Source organism: Magnolia sinica, chromosome 3, assembly GCF_029962835.1.
Source record: "Magnolia sinica isolate HGM2019 chromosome 3, MsV1, whole genome shotgun sequence".
Taxonomy (NCBI): Eukaryota; Viridiplantae; Streptophyta; class Magnoliopsida; order Magnoliales; family Magnoliaceae; genus Magnolia; species Magnolia sinica.
The window spans coordinates 94,700,512-94,716,282 of record NC_080575.1 but is presented as its reverse complement, the minus strand read 5'-3'; the positions used below and the strand labels follow the sequence as shown (position 1 = coordinate 94,716,282).

Below are 15,771 nucleotides of genomic sequence, written 5' to 3'. Positions count from 1 at the left end.
TATATATATATATATATATATATATAGAAATCTTAAGATAGAGATTCTCAGCTGATGAACGGATTACATGTCACATTCTCAGCTGATGAACGGATTAGATGTCACATAATATACATGGTAGGCCCCACCAAGCTGTGTGTTGTACTCTGCTTGGTACAATAGTGCTGTGGAGGATTCCTGTCCAAAATGCAATATGAATCCCTTCTCTTCTGCCTCTGTCTATGCTGGTTTTTCCATACAGAGAGAGAGAGAGAGAGAGAGAGAGAGCCTATCGACTACCTCAACTAAGAAAACCGAAGTTCCAAAAACTTCATTACAAGAGAGAGAGAGAGAGAGAGAGAGAGAGAGAGAGATGGTGGGGGACGGAAAAGACGACCCAACGCCGCTAGAACACACACCAACATGGATCGTAGCTGTCGTTTGCTCCCTTATGGTCGTCATATCTCTCGCTCTCGAGCGCTTCCTTCATTTCCTTGGAAAGGCATGCACCCTCCCTCTCTCTCTCTCTCTCTCTCTCTCTCTCTCTCTCTCTCTCTCTCTACCCTATATTTCCTTGGAAAGGCATGCACCCACCCCCACCCCCCCCCCCCCCCCCTCTCTCTCTCTCTCTCTCTCTCTCTCTCTCTCTCTCATACTCATCAGTTTCTGTGTATTTCTTTTCCCTCAACAGTACTTGAAGAAGAAGAATCAGAAGTCACTATTCGAAGCCTTACAGAAAGTGAAAGATGGTCATCTCTCTCTCTCTCTCTCTCTCTCTCTCTCTCTCTCTGTGTGTGTGTGTGTGTGTGTGTGTGTGTGTGTGTGTGTGTATTGTAATGAAATTTTGGAACTCGGGTTTTCTTTGAAGTAGTTGGATTGATGGGTTCTCTCTCCCTCTCCATGAAAGAAGAAGTTGAAAATATGCTGAATATGTTTGTATGTCTATGCAGAGCTGATGATAATGGGATTCATCTCGCTTCTCTTGACAGTCTTCCAAGATCCAGTGAGCCGTATTTGCATCTCGAAGAGTCTGACCGTCCACATGCTTCCTTGCAAGAAGGAAAAACAGCCAGACCTCTCGAACAGTGGGAGACACCTCCTCGCTGAAGAATCCAAAGGGGACCACTGCACTAAGAAGGTAATGTACAGATCACCATGTCCGAATTAGCTGATTATAAGATATAAAATGCAATGCATTGTCTCAATTATCATTTGTTACTTAATTCCTTTTCTTGAAGATGGTATGCAGACCATTGGCCAGATGGTCCCCACCTTGGATGGATCATGCCCTGAAAATCACTCCTATTGGATAGGTCTGATCCTTTGATCTAGTTGTCTGAAGATCAAAGTTTTGATAGAGAAAACACACCATTAGATCACATTTCATAAGAAAAAAAAAGGGACAAAGATTGGATGGTGAGGATCTACCAATATGGGTGATTTGGGGTATGGCCCATGTACTGTATGGTCCATCAGATCAATGGCCATTAGTACAAGTTCAAGAGCTGAGCAATATCCTTCTGGTGGGGATTGCATGATTCCTCAGCTTGTAATGGGGTAGCAGTTCGCCAATTTAATAATCTGGTGTGCTGGATTCAATTCAGACAAATGGCCATTTTGATCAGTAACAGCTTCTTAATTAAACTGGAAATGACCCACCCATTTGAGACCTATGATCATCGAATCCGTACAATCCGCTGATAGTTATCCATCCACTGTGGGACCCACCTGATGAATGGTCCAAATCCTGGATGAACCCCATATGCCCAATTTGAGTGCACTGAGCTCTGCTTCAATTTCCCCTGCTTGTAGTTTCAATTCCAGTCTGAGAATCAAGAGGTCTGATGTATTTTTCAGGGGATGGTTCCATTTCTATCATACAAAGCACTGCATAAGCTGCACATCTTCATCTTCATTCTTGCAATCGTCCACGTTGTTTTCTGCCTTCTCACTATGATTTTGGCAAGTGCAAAGGTAACTGCCTAACTAGCTTAAGCCCCCTCTAAATTCCAATTCCAACAGTGTTGTTGTCGTGGGCATTTTCGACCATTTCTTTGCTTTTCTCTGCCTTGGCTTAGATACGTCAATGGAAGCGTTGGGAGGATGAGATCGCGAAAGAGGACCATGATACAAACAGGCGTAATACTTTCAGATGTTCAATTTTATTTATTTATTTATTTTTTAAAGTGATGTCTCACTACAATTTGTCTGCAAATTTTATTACCTGAGAATCTTATATGCAGCTTTGGTTTCAAATATCACACAAGTGCATCAACACGTTTTCATCCGGCAACATTTTTTGGGCACTGGAAAATATTCCGCCATACTAAGTTGGATGGTATGTTATTTCATCCTTTTTGGTTGATTTGTTTCCCAGGGGCATGTTTGGATGCATCCTGAAGTCCTTGATAGATTAAAATAAATGGTTCCAAATCATTTCTATCTAACCCAAAATTCAGAGTGAAAATGAATGCTTGGAGACTACCGACAAGCACACCCAAACGCATTTTGGAGTGCCCCAAATGCTTAGATGCTACTGACAAGTGCACCTGTGCATGTTTTGGGGGTGCCCCAAATGCAGAATTTGGTGGATGCTTATCAATTCCATGATGGTATTCAACTAGAAACAGATTTGGTGGACATCCAAACAGTTACCCAATGCTATTTATTATATTTGGATGAAGCCTGAAGTCGTCGAGAGATTTTAAAAAATGGTTCTGAATCATTTCTATCTTACCCACGATTAAGTGGGGAAATCAATGCTTGGCCCACCCATACGCATTTTGGGCTTACATTCATGCTTTGGGGGTTCCCAAAATGCATAATTTAGTAGATGATTATATTCCATCAGAAACAGATTTGGTGGACATCCAAACAATTAAGGCTATTGTATTTGGATGTATCTTGGATCTAAAACTGAAAACTTTGGTCCTAATGGCTTCTACATTCGGCAATATGCAGACTCTAACATGGACTTTCCTTGCTTTGCTAATATTGGCTGCTTTGTATTGTTGTCATGCCTAGGGTGGCAAATGGGCCCGACATGGGCTGTCCCATTTGCAATGCTAGCCATGCCTCGTGTTGTAGCAACCGACAGTTCTGTCCTAAGAGCAAGTATTGTTATGTGCTTGTGTTTTACTTCCAATGATTAATTGTATTATTTCTTCAGCATTGTTTTATCAAGCAATTCTATGCATCTGTGAACAAAACAGACTACATCACACTACGACTTGGTTTCATCATGGTAAACAATCAATTTGAAAATTCAATAAATATTGATGACTCATTTCTTTAGCGTAGATGGGTTTTTTTTTTTTTTTTTTTTTTTTTTTGTGGTTTTATTTCTTTGGGAGTTCTTATTTTCCATCCATGTTATTTCTGGTGCAGATGCATTGCAGGGGAAACCCGAAATTCAATTTCCACAAGTACATGATACGAGCCCTTGAAGCCGATTTCAAGAAAGTCGTTGGAATAAGGTATATTAACAGTGTCTGATAGTATTTTCTCAATGTTACAATCTGAATGGTTTAAATAGTCTAGCTTGTTGAGTTCCATCAGTCTAGGGCTTTTGGTGTATTGATTAGATTCTTAAACATTCAAGGCTTGGGGCCTGTTTGTATCAGCAAAATCTGCCCTGATTTGAGAAATTAACAATAGTATATCAGACCTGTTACCATTGCATTCTCATTTTGAACAGTGGACCCGCTAGTCTGCTGGCTGCTTCTTCTTTTTTTTGTTGATGAATGCTTCTGCTTCTTTTTTATTTTATTGTTCTGAAATTCGGCTTCCTTGCAATTCATTGTCATTGCAGTTCCTTCCTTTGGATCTTTGTGGTCATTTTCTTGTTGCTGAATATTGATGGTAAGTTCAATCTCAATATGTTGTTTCTGAAGCTGATAGATGATCAATTTGTTGTATCTATGTGATTCATTGAAAATAAATGCTAGGATCTTTATCTGATGTTTCTGTTCTTCCTCGTTGAGTAAATCCTTCTGCAAGGAAAGGGAATAATCGTCTTAAAGTTACTCAAATGAAGTTGGAGAATGTCCAACGTTATCTATATTACCAAGCACTGTCCATAGTTCTACAACTCAAAAACTCGACTCTGACTCACAAGTCTGTCAAGTCGAGTAACTTGGTTTCAAGTTTTAAACACCAATTAGAGTTTTGGTGAGTCAAATCTCAGTCAACCAAATCATGTTTGTTTTTCATCTTGATGAAATCAGTCAGCCTGGCCATGTTTTGAATCATTTTTATTTTTCTTTTTCAAATATTCAAAAAATAGGTCTGTGGTACACATGAATGAAATCCAGATCCATTATTGGTTCTATCTGGGCCCTATACTGGACAAGATGTAACCCTAATTAGGGATGATCCTAACCATTAGGCCCATTTTGGACGCAACACCAAATGGCATTATGACACCATTTTCTACAAACCAAAATCAGTACTTGATGGAGTGAAACGACTTTCAGTTTCTGTCAAATGGCACCAACTATCCCATAGCCTGTTAACTTCAGGTAAACCTCATTAGATTATGTGTGGCGTATCAGACCTGTTGGAGACGCATGTTTTTATGTTCATTAGATTCTATCAGACCTGTTGGAGACACATGTTTTTATATTCATTGGATTTTATTAGTGATTATCTAATGTAGATGAATGTGTCGATTTCGATAGTTGTGTTTAAGCATCTGAGGTAATATTGGTCCAAATTTTATTTTATTTTTTTGGACATTCCTGCTATGCTTTCAAACCTATACATAATGAAGTATTCAAGGGCTGGCACCAGATATCGTTACATCCAAATGCAGCCCTAGATATTACTGGTAGCATCAGACACTTTTTCATTCAGCTTTTGCCACACACCAAATGATTGAAATTGAGCTCACGTAGAAAATGCTTAATTCGTTAATCACTATTGTACTCACACTCTTTCTATTCCCTGCTGCAGGTTGGCATACATATTTCTGGATAGCATTCATTCCTTTAATAGTAAGCAAGCTTATCCTCACAATTACTGTTTCTAAGTCCATTCACTGCAAATTCGTGTATTTTCTTATATTCATTTCAATTTGCAAATATTCCATATTTCATTTGGGTCCCATTTGTATTGATTGCACGTACATGTGCCAGTTTCGTTAGGAACGGAAATGTGATTTTTCCAAGTGGTTTTTGTAGCTTCTACTTGCTGTGGGCACTGTTGGGAAGCGCGGAAGGTGAGCCCTCAAGATCTGACGGTCTACACGATATTTGGAACCTTTACAAAGCAGAAGAACGGTGCTCCAATGGCCCGCCTATCTACTACTGGAGCAGATGGAACTATTCACACCTCTGATCCTACGGTATATAGTGGTCCCGGATTGCGATCTATGGATCAGATCGTCCCAAGGACAAGCTAAGATGGACAGACTCTCGTGCACAATGTTTCTCTCTCCGTATACTCTCAGTATTTTGTATATCTTATATTTATGCGAGAGAGAGCGCGTGCCTTTTATAGGAAAGGAGAGGAGATTGGATGAGACCATATCATCCGGTCTTATCCCTATCTCCTATCATAAATCAAATTCAATTTTGAATTTGAAATCTAACCGAAAAGGAGAAAGGCCGAAAGATGCCTAAACATGTGGGACCCACCCACTAGTGATTGCTCACCAGTGGGCCCCACCGGCCTACGTCCAACATCTCCCACTCAATCACATTGTGGGATAGGCACATAAATTTGTCCATTTAACTCGCCTAATAACAATCAAAGATCAAACATCGCGATCAAAAGAATCAGAGGCGTGGGACCAGCTGGATCACCAAATCTTCTCACAGGTGCTTAAGTACTAAGTGACCACCTGACTAGTACTCAATAACCCAAGCTTTGCAATGCCTGTCCTAGTCCGCATGACCACACCGGATGGAGTTAACTCCCGACCTGGAGTACTCGGCCAACATACGCACTTATCCAACTTATCGAGTTATTATGAAAACTTGATTTTTCACAAACTTCGACTAAAAACAATTCAAAGCAATACTTATATATATGTGCTTTTTAAGAAAAATACTGTTTGCAAAAGTCTAATAAAAACAACTCGATACTGCCGGCGGATAAGTCTTCAAGTGCGTATTTATAGTTCTAGAAACTTGGTGTAGCTGTCACGGGATCTTCCCCACGCAGATGTGTAATTTGGAATTAATCAAGCTGCTTTCCTAGCGTAACTGAGTCTGGCCAATCAAGGACCTTTCGTCATCGTACACTAAAGTAGCAACACTCAATCTCATCCTCATATACACAAGAGGAGGGTAGCTAAGGACACAAAGAGTCACCTACGGGACTGGCTACTCGCACGTTGCAATGATTAGATCGAATCAAAGCAATCTGTAGGTAATAGGTCCCAAGCACGTGGCTACAATCCACGTCGTAAAGTAGACAATACTAGGTGAATGTCGGGTCTACAATACGCAGGTCATTCTACATAAGGTACGACTCATCTCATAACCTCATAACCTGGCTTTAATTTCAGGCCATAACATTGATCGCATGTAACAGAATGGTGCGATTATGTTATTCGACTTTATCAGTCTCATCTTCAATCTTTATAAGATTGTAGGCGGATACGACTCACTCATATCCTCATCCTTTATTATTCACAATAAAGGGAAGTTCATACCTCAATGTATAAACATAGCCCTAAACGTACCTCTCTTGTACATTCAAGGTTGGTCAACCCGTGCGAGTGGGTGACCGGCCTGCCGACAAAAATAGAAATCCTTCATGATTTCAAGGTAAATGCTGATGATCTTCATATCTAGTAATATTAGTGTTCAATACTGAATAAAAAGGAATATATTATTCATTAATGAAAGATTAAAGGTACTACAAAACAAGTACATCAGTCAAGCTTTCCTCAATCCCATCTGCCTGACGTAAACCTAAAATAGATCTCTAGCTATAGGTTTCGTCATGGGATCAGCCATCATCTCCTTAGTAGGAATGTAGCTGAGGGTGACCTTCTTATCTCTCACTTGATCATGGACGTAATGATACTTGATCTCAATGTGCTTAGATTTCTGGTGGTGTTTTGGGTCCTTAGCCAAGTCAATGGCAGAAGTATTGTCTATCTTCAGCGATATAGGCTGACGAACACTCGGTACAATACCCAGACTCATTAGAAATCTGCGAACCCATACACACTCCTGAACTGCAGCACAACATGCAATGTACTCGGCCTCCATAGATGAAAGAGCTGTGGATGTCTGTTTCTTACTCGACCATGAGATAGCTCCTCCTCCGAGTAAGAATACATATCCTGAAGTAGACTTTCCCTCGTCGGCGTCATTACCCCAAGCAGCATCTGAATATCCTTTGAGCTCGAGGCTTGTTCCTTCATAACACAACATTAGGTCTTTTGTTCCTCTGAGATAGCGGAATATACGTTTGACGGCTTGCCAATGAGACTGTCCCGGGTTACTCTGATAACGGCTGACTATGCCAACTGCATAGCTAATATCCGGTCTAGTGCAAAGCATAGCATACATTAAGCTCCCTACTGCACTTGCATAAGGTACTGAGGACATAGCCAATTTCTCGGCTTCAGTTTGGGGACACGATTTCCTATCTAGCTTGGTAGCTTTATCCATAGGGGTTTCAACAGCTTTTGAATTTTCCATCCTGAACCGCTCTAAGATCTTTTGTATATAGGTTGCTTGAGACAAGCCTAAAAATTTCTTAGGGCGATCCCTGATGATTTTTACCCCAAGAATAAAGTTGGCTTCACCGAGGTCTTTCATCTCAAAGTTCGAGAATAGTCAATCTTTAGTCAATATTAACAATTGCATGTCATTACCAGCTAACAAGATATCGTCTACATATAGAGATAGTATCAGAAAAGATCTTCCAGACCGTTTTATGTATACACAATGATCTTCTTCACTCATCGTGAATCCAAAAGTGGTGATGGCCAAGTGGAACCTCATGTACCACTGTCTTGAAGATTGCTTCAGCCCATAGATAGATTTCAACAACTTGCAGACTTTCTTTGGATGCTTTTTGTCCACATAACCCATGGGCTGTTGCATGTATATCTCTTCTTCCAAGTCACCATTTAAGAATGCGGTCTTTACATCCATCTGATATAACTCTAAGTCTAAACTTGCGACAATGGACAAGATCATGCGGATTGAGGAGAACTTTGCAACAGGTGAAAAGGTCTCCTCGTAATCAATGCCGTCTTGCTGTGTAAAACCTTTAGCAACTAATCGTGCTTTATACTTGTCCACTGTACCATCTGCCTTTCTTTTGATCTTAAGTACCCATTTGTTACCTATCGCTTTGCGATTGGAAGGCAGATCAACAAGTTCCCAGACTTTATTCTTCTCCATGGAGGCGATCTCTTCGTCCATAGCATTTACCCAATCGGCCGAGTTAGAAGATAATAATGCATCCTGATACGAATCAGGTTCATCATCATCAATTACAACACAAGAGAATGTTTGCCCCTCAATATCAAAGTATCTTCGGGGAATCAATCCTCTTTCGCTTCGACGTAACTCAGGAGCCTGCTGAGATGACCTCCCACTATTCTGGTGAACTATAGGAGCATCTTCATCTTGAGGAGCAGAACTCCCACTCTCCTGAGATACATCGGGTATTTCAAAAAGTTCTATTGGAACCTTTTGCTTCCTTCGGCTTGGGTATCTATCTTCAACGAAGGTCACGTCTCGGGATTCTATCTCAATCCATCGTTCATGGTCCTCATAAACTAGAACGTATCCCTTTGAATGCATAGGGTACCTAATGAACACGCATTCAATGGTTTTACTATCAAGTTTACCTCTATGATGAGTAGGTAGCAAAACATATGCCAATGATCCCCAAGGGCGTAGGTGGGCTAAAGAAGGAGGCCTCCTAGACCACATCTCATATGGAGTCTTAGGAATGGATTTGGATGGGACTCTATTAAGGACGTAGACGGCTGTTAACAGTGCGTCTCCCCAGAATATGGTAGAGAGATTGGCTTGTGCCATCATCGATCTAACCATGTCCAATAGTGTCCTATTCCTTCTTTCTGCAACACCATTTTGTTGTGGAGTGTATGCCATTGTGTACTGCCGAACAATTCCAACATTTTCACAATATGATTTAAACGTTTCAGATGTATACTCGCCACCTCTATCTGATCGAAGGGTTTTAATCTTTTTCTCAAGCTGATTTTCCACCTCAGCTTTATATTTAAGAAAACAATCAAAAGCCTCAGATTTGTGTGAGATGAGATACACATATCCATAGTGCGAGTAATCGTCAATGAAAGTGACAAAGTATTGACATCCGTTTCTGGCATGTACATTAAATGGTCCACAGATATCTGAATGGATTATCTCAAGTGTGCCCTTAGACCTAGCCGCTTTGGAAAATGGTTTCTTCGATATCTTTCCGGACACACAATGTTCACAAAATGGCAAATCAACTTTGGATAAGGAGTCTAACAGACCAGAACGTACTAGTCTTGTCATACGATCCTTTCCGATGTGACCTAACCTCGCGTGCCATTTTTGAGATTCAGATACTACATTTTTATTCGACATAGCAGATAAAGCAAGATGAGCATTATCACAATCTACGTCTAGAGTAAATAAATCTGAAATTAAATTTCCCCATGCAAAGATGAGGTTATTTTGTCTCAAAGAAACTCTAGTCCCAGAAAATCGAATATCGAAACCATCAAATAATAACCTAGAAACAGAAATTAAATTCCGACGCATCCCCGGTGCAAAAAGAGTATCACGAAGGATTATTATTTGCCCTATGCGCGTACGGAGATGGAGAACGCCAATCCCTAGTACGTCTTCAACAGCGTTATTGCCCATGTACAGCTTGTAACTTCCTTTGGCTACAGGTCAGAATTCTTCGAGTCCTCGATGACTCAGTGTCACGTGCTTTGTTGCGCCTGAATCCAAAATCCACTCGTTAGATATAGTATCAACGGAAAGGATTTCAGAACAAACGCCTACATACAAAGTATCTTGTGACTGAGAAATTATCGTCTTTTTGTGGGCACACTGCCGAGCATAATGGCCGAAATTTCTACAGACAAAGCATATTACATTTGTCTTTTTCTGCTTCTTCTTTCCATTCCCCTTCTTGAGATTTGGAGCAGGTGTTGTGGTCTTCTGTTCTTGATTATTCTTCTTCGCCTTCTTGCGAGCTTTGAACCGTTTATTGTTAGCTTTTCGCTTATGGGTCTCTGCTACAAAGGCCTTGGCCGAACCTGGCTGAATTGCATTCATTTCAACCTCACGTACCAAGTGGCCACAAAAGTCTCTGAACGTAGTGATAGAATCAGTATGGTTCAGAATTCTTTTGATTTGGGCCCAAGATTCAGGCAAGGAACGGTGCATGGCTATAATCTTCTGATTTTCAGTCAATTTGCACCCAACATTCCTAAGGGCACCTATCATTTGCTCCATCTTACGAATATGATCTTTGATGGGGCAGCCGACAGGCATCCTGTACTCCTGGAATTCCAATTCCATTGCCCTAACTCTCGCATCTGACTTCTGCGCATAGGCATCTGTCAGTGCTTCCCAGATTCCCTTAGCGGTTTCATGCACTTCATACGTAGGTATGAGTTCTTTGTGCATAGTGCTAAGAAGGACATTACAGGCTGAACGATTTTGTTTTCGCTACTTATTATAACGAGTTTTCACAACTCTATGTTCTTGTAAATTTCCGTTTTCAGCTAGGATGGGTTCCTCTTGAACTACATCGAGTGTGTGAGATATGTCGTCCTCGTCCAAAAGGCATCGCACCGCGCGGGACCAGTCTTCGTAGTTGTTGCCATCGAAATGTTGTCCTTTCAGTTATTCAGCGATTAACGCTTTGGTAGCCATCTCTACATTGCATGAGTATCACTACTTAGCTATGATCTAAGGTATTGACACTAATCATCAGCATTTCTACGTGTTATATAAAATTTCAAAGTATAAAAGCAGTTAACACATCTTAATGAGATCTGAAAGTCCACATACCCGAATGGGCAGTGTAGAACAATCAAGTTCTCAAATTAAGATGAGATTTAATGCTTTTATAAGAATAAATTTATATAACGTGCAACCTTCCATTACATGGTTGCATGCATCATTTGGTGTAGGAGAATAAACTCCCACTCAGGTTATGCACAACCTTTATTTGTGTATAGGGAGTATCTAAGCACTAAGTTTTACAATTACCAATGAAAACAAAATAAATAAATATAAGGCTTAGATCTAAAACACATCAAGCCAAATATTTTCTCATATATTAAACATCATCATCAGAAACAAAAATGAAGTGCTTAGGTATTGAAGAAAGTACAATCTTCACCTGTGATCATGACTATTAGTGATGGATTCGATCATTACCGATAATGATCATTGTTGATGATGGATCCTTTCATCAACATTGATCATCATAGTTGATGATCGTTTCGTTCACTAATGAGCTCTAGATCAATAGTGAAGAAGAAAATAATAAAAGAAACAACATTCTTTTAATATGAGTCCATCATCCTTTAATAGATCTGCACATATGTATACATGCTAACATGTGTACTTGCATATTAGCCAACACTTGTACACACGTGTACAGTAGCTAACACATGTACTTTCAGATTAGCCAACACGTGTACACACGTGTACAGTAGCTAACACGTGTACAGTAGCTAATGCTTGTACAGCCAACATGTGTACCGTGTGTACAGATTAGCTATTACATGTACTATTGCATGTACAGCCAACATGTGTACCATGTGTATAAAACAACACGTATATAGAATAACATGTGTATCTTTTAACCGTTTCGATACAATTTATACCATGTGATCAGACCTACATATGTTGCTGACGTTAATATAGCTGGTGTGATTGAACAGCAGCCAATCCGTTTCTTCTTCATACGGCAGCTATATTTATGGCAGTGTATTTGAATACAACAACTAAATGGCTGGGTTTATTCACATCAGCCAATCCGCAGAAGCTATGCTTTTGTACCTTATCGGTCTGATCATGGTTCATGCATTAATATATATGTTTCTTTTAAAGACTCAAAGAAAAAAGGACACGTTAATGTGCTATGATCATGGTCCATAGGGCCCACATTCACAAGCACTTGTGAATGCACTTCAATGCACATATTAACGTGAATGGGCCATCTTATTCAGTGGGCCACCAACATGATGTTGTGGTTCTAATTGGATGGTCAGATTGGATACAGTACATATCATGGTACATATCAAGTAACCCATGTGAATACAACTTCTATTTCTGTCAACGTAAATAAAACACATAACGTGTCTTAGTTGTGTACGTCACTGATGTACACTAGCCAATCTGATTCCCAAGTGTGCTATCATTTATGGCAAGCGGTACACCAGCCAATCACATGTGTTATACGTGCACATGAGCCAACACACGTACATGTACATCAGCCATCACATGTGACACATCAGCCAACACACGTGACACGTGTATGTACAGAAGCCAACACAGGTGTATGTACATCAACCAATCATTCATGTATGGTGAGGTACTTCACCGGCTCTATATTGAGTGGGATAGTTCAATACAACAACAGCTATTGCTGTATTTTATTTTGATGTACACGCATGTGGTATGACTGTGATGTACACGCATATGGTATGATGCATAATGTGTATGGAAACTTAATCGTTTTTACAGGCATATGGCATACGTGTATACATTTATGCCGATTAGATTTAAAGCCAGGATACATGCATATACTACATGTATCCTCATGCGTGTTTCCAAAATCTAATCCACCATACACATACTGATCCAATACCATTCGTAAGTCATAGATTCCAATCCATAAAAAAAGGTTGGGTCACTTACCTTTTTAGATGAATATAATCGGAGATCCGCCGTTAAATTTGCTCTGATACCACTGTTGGGAAGCGCGGAAGGTGAGCCCTCAAGATCTGACGGTCTACACGATATTTGGAACCTTTACAAAGCAGAAGAACGGTGCTCCAATGGCCCGCCTATCTACTACTGGAGCAGATGGAACTATTCACACCTCTGATCCTACGGTATATAGTGGTCCCGGATTGCGATCTATGGATCAGATCGTCCCAAGGACAAGCTAAGATGGACAGACTCTCGTGCACAATGTTTCTCTCTCCGTATACTCTCAGTATTTTGTATATCTTATATTTATGCGAGAGAGAGCGCGTGCCTTTTATAGGAAAGGAGAGGAGATTGGATGAGACCATATCATCCGGTCTTATCCCTATCTCCTATCATAAATCAAATTCAATTTTGAATTTGAAATCTAACCGAAAAGGAAAAAGGCCGGAAGATGCTAAACATGTGGGACCCACCCACTAGTGATTGCTCACCAGTGGGCCCCACCGGCCTACGTCCAACAGGCACAAAGATGGAACATGTTATGACTCAGTTAGCAAATGAGGTTGCAGAGAAACATATAGCGGTGGAAGGGGAATTGGTAGTTCGGCCTTCGGACGAAAATTTTTGGTTCAACCGCCCCAAGATAGTCCTCAGCTTGATCCATTTCATTCTCTTCCAAAATGCATTCGAGATCGCATTCTTCTTCTGGATATTGGTAGGTGACCGTCCACAACATCCGTTGTTATAAATGTCAGGACATAAAATTCTATCCATCGTGCTTTCTCTTCTGGCTTTACAACTTGGGTTGGTCGATTTTGTTTCGATCTCTTTGACAAGGGCTTGTTTGGATGTCTCTCGAAAGAAATCAGGATCTGTTTGGATTTTTTCAGTGGAATCAATGATACCAATCCACCTTGTCATTTGGATTTGCAACATAAAACAGGGACCACATTGGGCAGGTGCCTGTTTTTCTTGGTTTTTCTGCTCCAGAGCAGTTGCTTGCCACTCAACATGCTATTGCTAATAAAACAACTGTCCTGTGCAGACTAAATTCGGCTTTAACTCATGCATCATGCCACAAAAACCCTATATCGTCGCCAGACTTGTAATTGGGTAGAGACCTCTCTAACCTTGTCTTAATTCATCCATGTGATTCTGTTCATGAAATTCGTCATGATGTTGTTGTTTGTTGGTGAATAGGGTGATTATTCCGTTACTTTGCAGCTACAGTACCTTACCGCTTTATGCCATTGTCACCCAGGTGAGTTGCAGGAGAATGCTACAGCTACTCAGTGATTCTCCCATGCACTAGAACTTGCTGACTTGGCTCGAAACTCAACTAGAAAACTTGCAAGTGTGACTTGGTGCTGAATTGACAAAGCTGATCGAGTCAGCAAGCTGACTCAGTTGACCCAGCAAGATTTTTTGAGTCGAGTCACTAGAAAACTTGCTTGTGAGTGTGACTTGGTGCTGAATTGACAAGACTCATTGGATCAGAGAGCTGACTCAGTCGACTCAATGCGACTCATGGTGACTCGAGCCAAGTTGCTTGCCCTGTCAACTATTCTTTTTTTCTTCGATAAAGAGACAATGAGTTTCAAACTAATGACTTGGGTGTTAAATCTGTAACAAGCACACTGTCACAGAGCTTTTTTTTTTTAGTCGTGCCTTTGATTGCACCAAAGATCACGATATTTCTTGATTAATCAAGTGCCAAATTTTCATGATATTTGATCCAACCAAACTCAGCCTTGGATATTTTATATATTTACCTAAACATTAGTATTTAAAATATATATTACACCTCTAAATATGTTTCACTTTCCCAGCCTTGCTAGGCATCTAGTCTGGTAGAGTATTTTGGGTTCTGAACTGTGTTTGGGCATGTCTGTGCAAGATTTCAGCTGTTCATCATCAGGTGGGTGTGGTCATCAGGTGTGCCATGTCTATGAAGAAAATGGATGGCTATAAATACTTGATCAGTGGACCACATTTGATGTGATGCCACATCATGATTGGACAGGCCATGGTGCATATGGTCAGACAATCTACCTGATGAACAGCCTCAGAGAAATCTTGTACACAGGTGTGGGAAGTGTAGGACCAAATCTTTCTCTCGAGTGTAGCCATAGCAGGCTTGAAGCTCTTTCACTACAAAATCAAAGGATAGCTACTAATGGTAATTACCATTTTTCTGATGAAGATGGGGAGTTCATTCAAGAAGGTGATATTCGATGAGCACGTGCAGGAGGGCCTAGTTGGGTGGGTAGAGAAGGTGAAGAAGAAGGAGGCAATGAAAGCAGTCAATGCCCACGACAGTAATATCCATGTGAGATCAGCCGATGGTTCTTCAGTAATTCAGCTGCAGATGATGGGCGAGAGAGAGAGGGGGACTTTTCGTCGATCGACTGCTTTGAATGGGCATGACCCATGAACCTGCAAGCAGTGTTGTGCCCTTGCAACATAATACAAATCAGCATGCATTGCAAAGCTGCTTGTATGTGTATGGTATATAAGTGCATTTACAAACTTGTGGTTGTGTCTTATACAGCATATACGTACTTTGATATTCATAGACAAGGAAGGCTATCCTTCCCATACAGATTATAGGAATATTGTAGACAGTGAAGTGTCGACAATTCAGTGAAAATGCTATTTCAACAGGTTACTTTTGGAATTGATGCCATTTTGATGCAGGAGTCTTGAACACTAGACCTTCTACTCTGATACCATTTTAATGCAGAATAATTAACCACTTACTCTAAAAGCTCGAATTGAGAGTGGCGAATCAATCCATTTATCTCATAACCCATGCCCCAGGTCTCATGGGTTAGGTCCTTAGCTGAATCCCCTCGTGAGCCCCACATCACATGAGTTCCGCCTCACACGGATGGGGCCCGCT

General features: G+C 40.6%; 1 protein-coding gene across 3 annotated transcripts; it reads left to right on the top strand.

Annotated features, from left to right (window-relative positions):
- Positions 1-288: 288 nt before the first annotated feature.
- Positions 289-15,532, top strand: LOC131240295 (MLO-like protein 1). 3 transcript variants are annotated; one of them, XM_058238431.1, is made up of 15 exons: positions 291-481; positions 671-728; positions 930-1,117; positions 1,837-1,953; positions 2,058-2,118; positions 2,223-2,317; positions 3,149-3,223; positions 3,367-3,455; positions 3,791-3,840; positions 4,933-4,973; positions 5,160-5,175; positions 13,391-13,584; positions 13,915-13,982; positions 14,070-14,130; positions 15,073-15,532. In XM_058238431.1, exons 1-15 carry the CDS (start codon positions 353-355, stop codon positions 15,301-15,303), a joined length of 1,473 nt encoding a protein of 490 aa, XP_058094414.1. In that variant the 5' UTR covers positions 291-352; the 3' UTR covers positions 15,304-15,532. The 3 variants fall into 3 exon arrangements, with proteins under 3 accessions (XP_058094416.1, XP_058094415.1, XP_058094414.1); XM_058238433.1 differs by lacking the exon at positions 13,915-13,982 and having other exon boundaries at positions 289-481; positions 15,073-15,243; XM_058238432.1 differs by lacking the exons at positions 13,915-13,982; positions 14,070-14,130 and having other exon boundaries at positions 290-481.
- The last annotated feature ends 239 nt before the right edge of the window (positions 15,533-15,771 follow it).

Excerpts from the sequence above, each read along its gene's own strand:
- LOC131240295 (XM_058238431.1), top strand. The coding sequence starts at position 353 with ATGGTGGGGGACGGAAAAGACGACCCAACGCCGCTAGAACACACACCA. Across the intron at positions 1,954-2,057 it reads TGATTTTGGCAAGTGCAAAG|ATACGTCAATGGAAGCGTTG; the intron begins GTAACTGCCTAA and ends GCCTTGGCTTAG. Across the intron at positions 13,983-14,069 it reads GTCGCCAGACTTGTAATTGG|GGTGATTATTCCGTTACTTT; the intron begins GTAGAGACCTCT and ends GTTGGTGAATAG.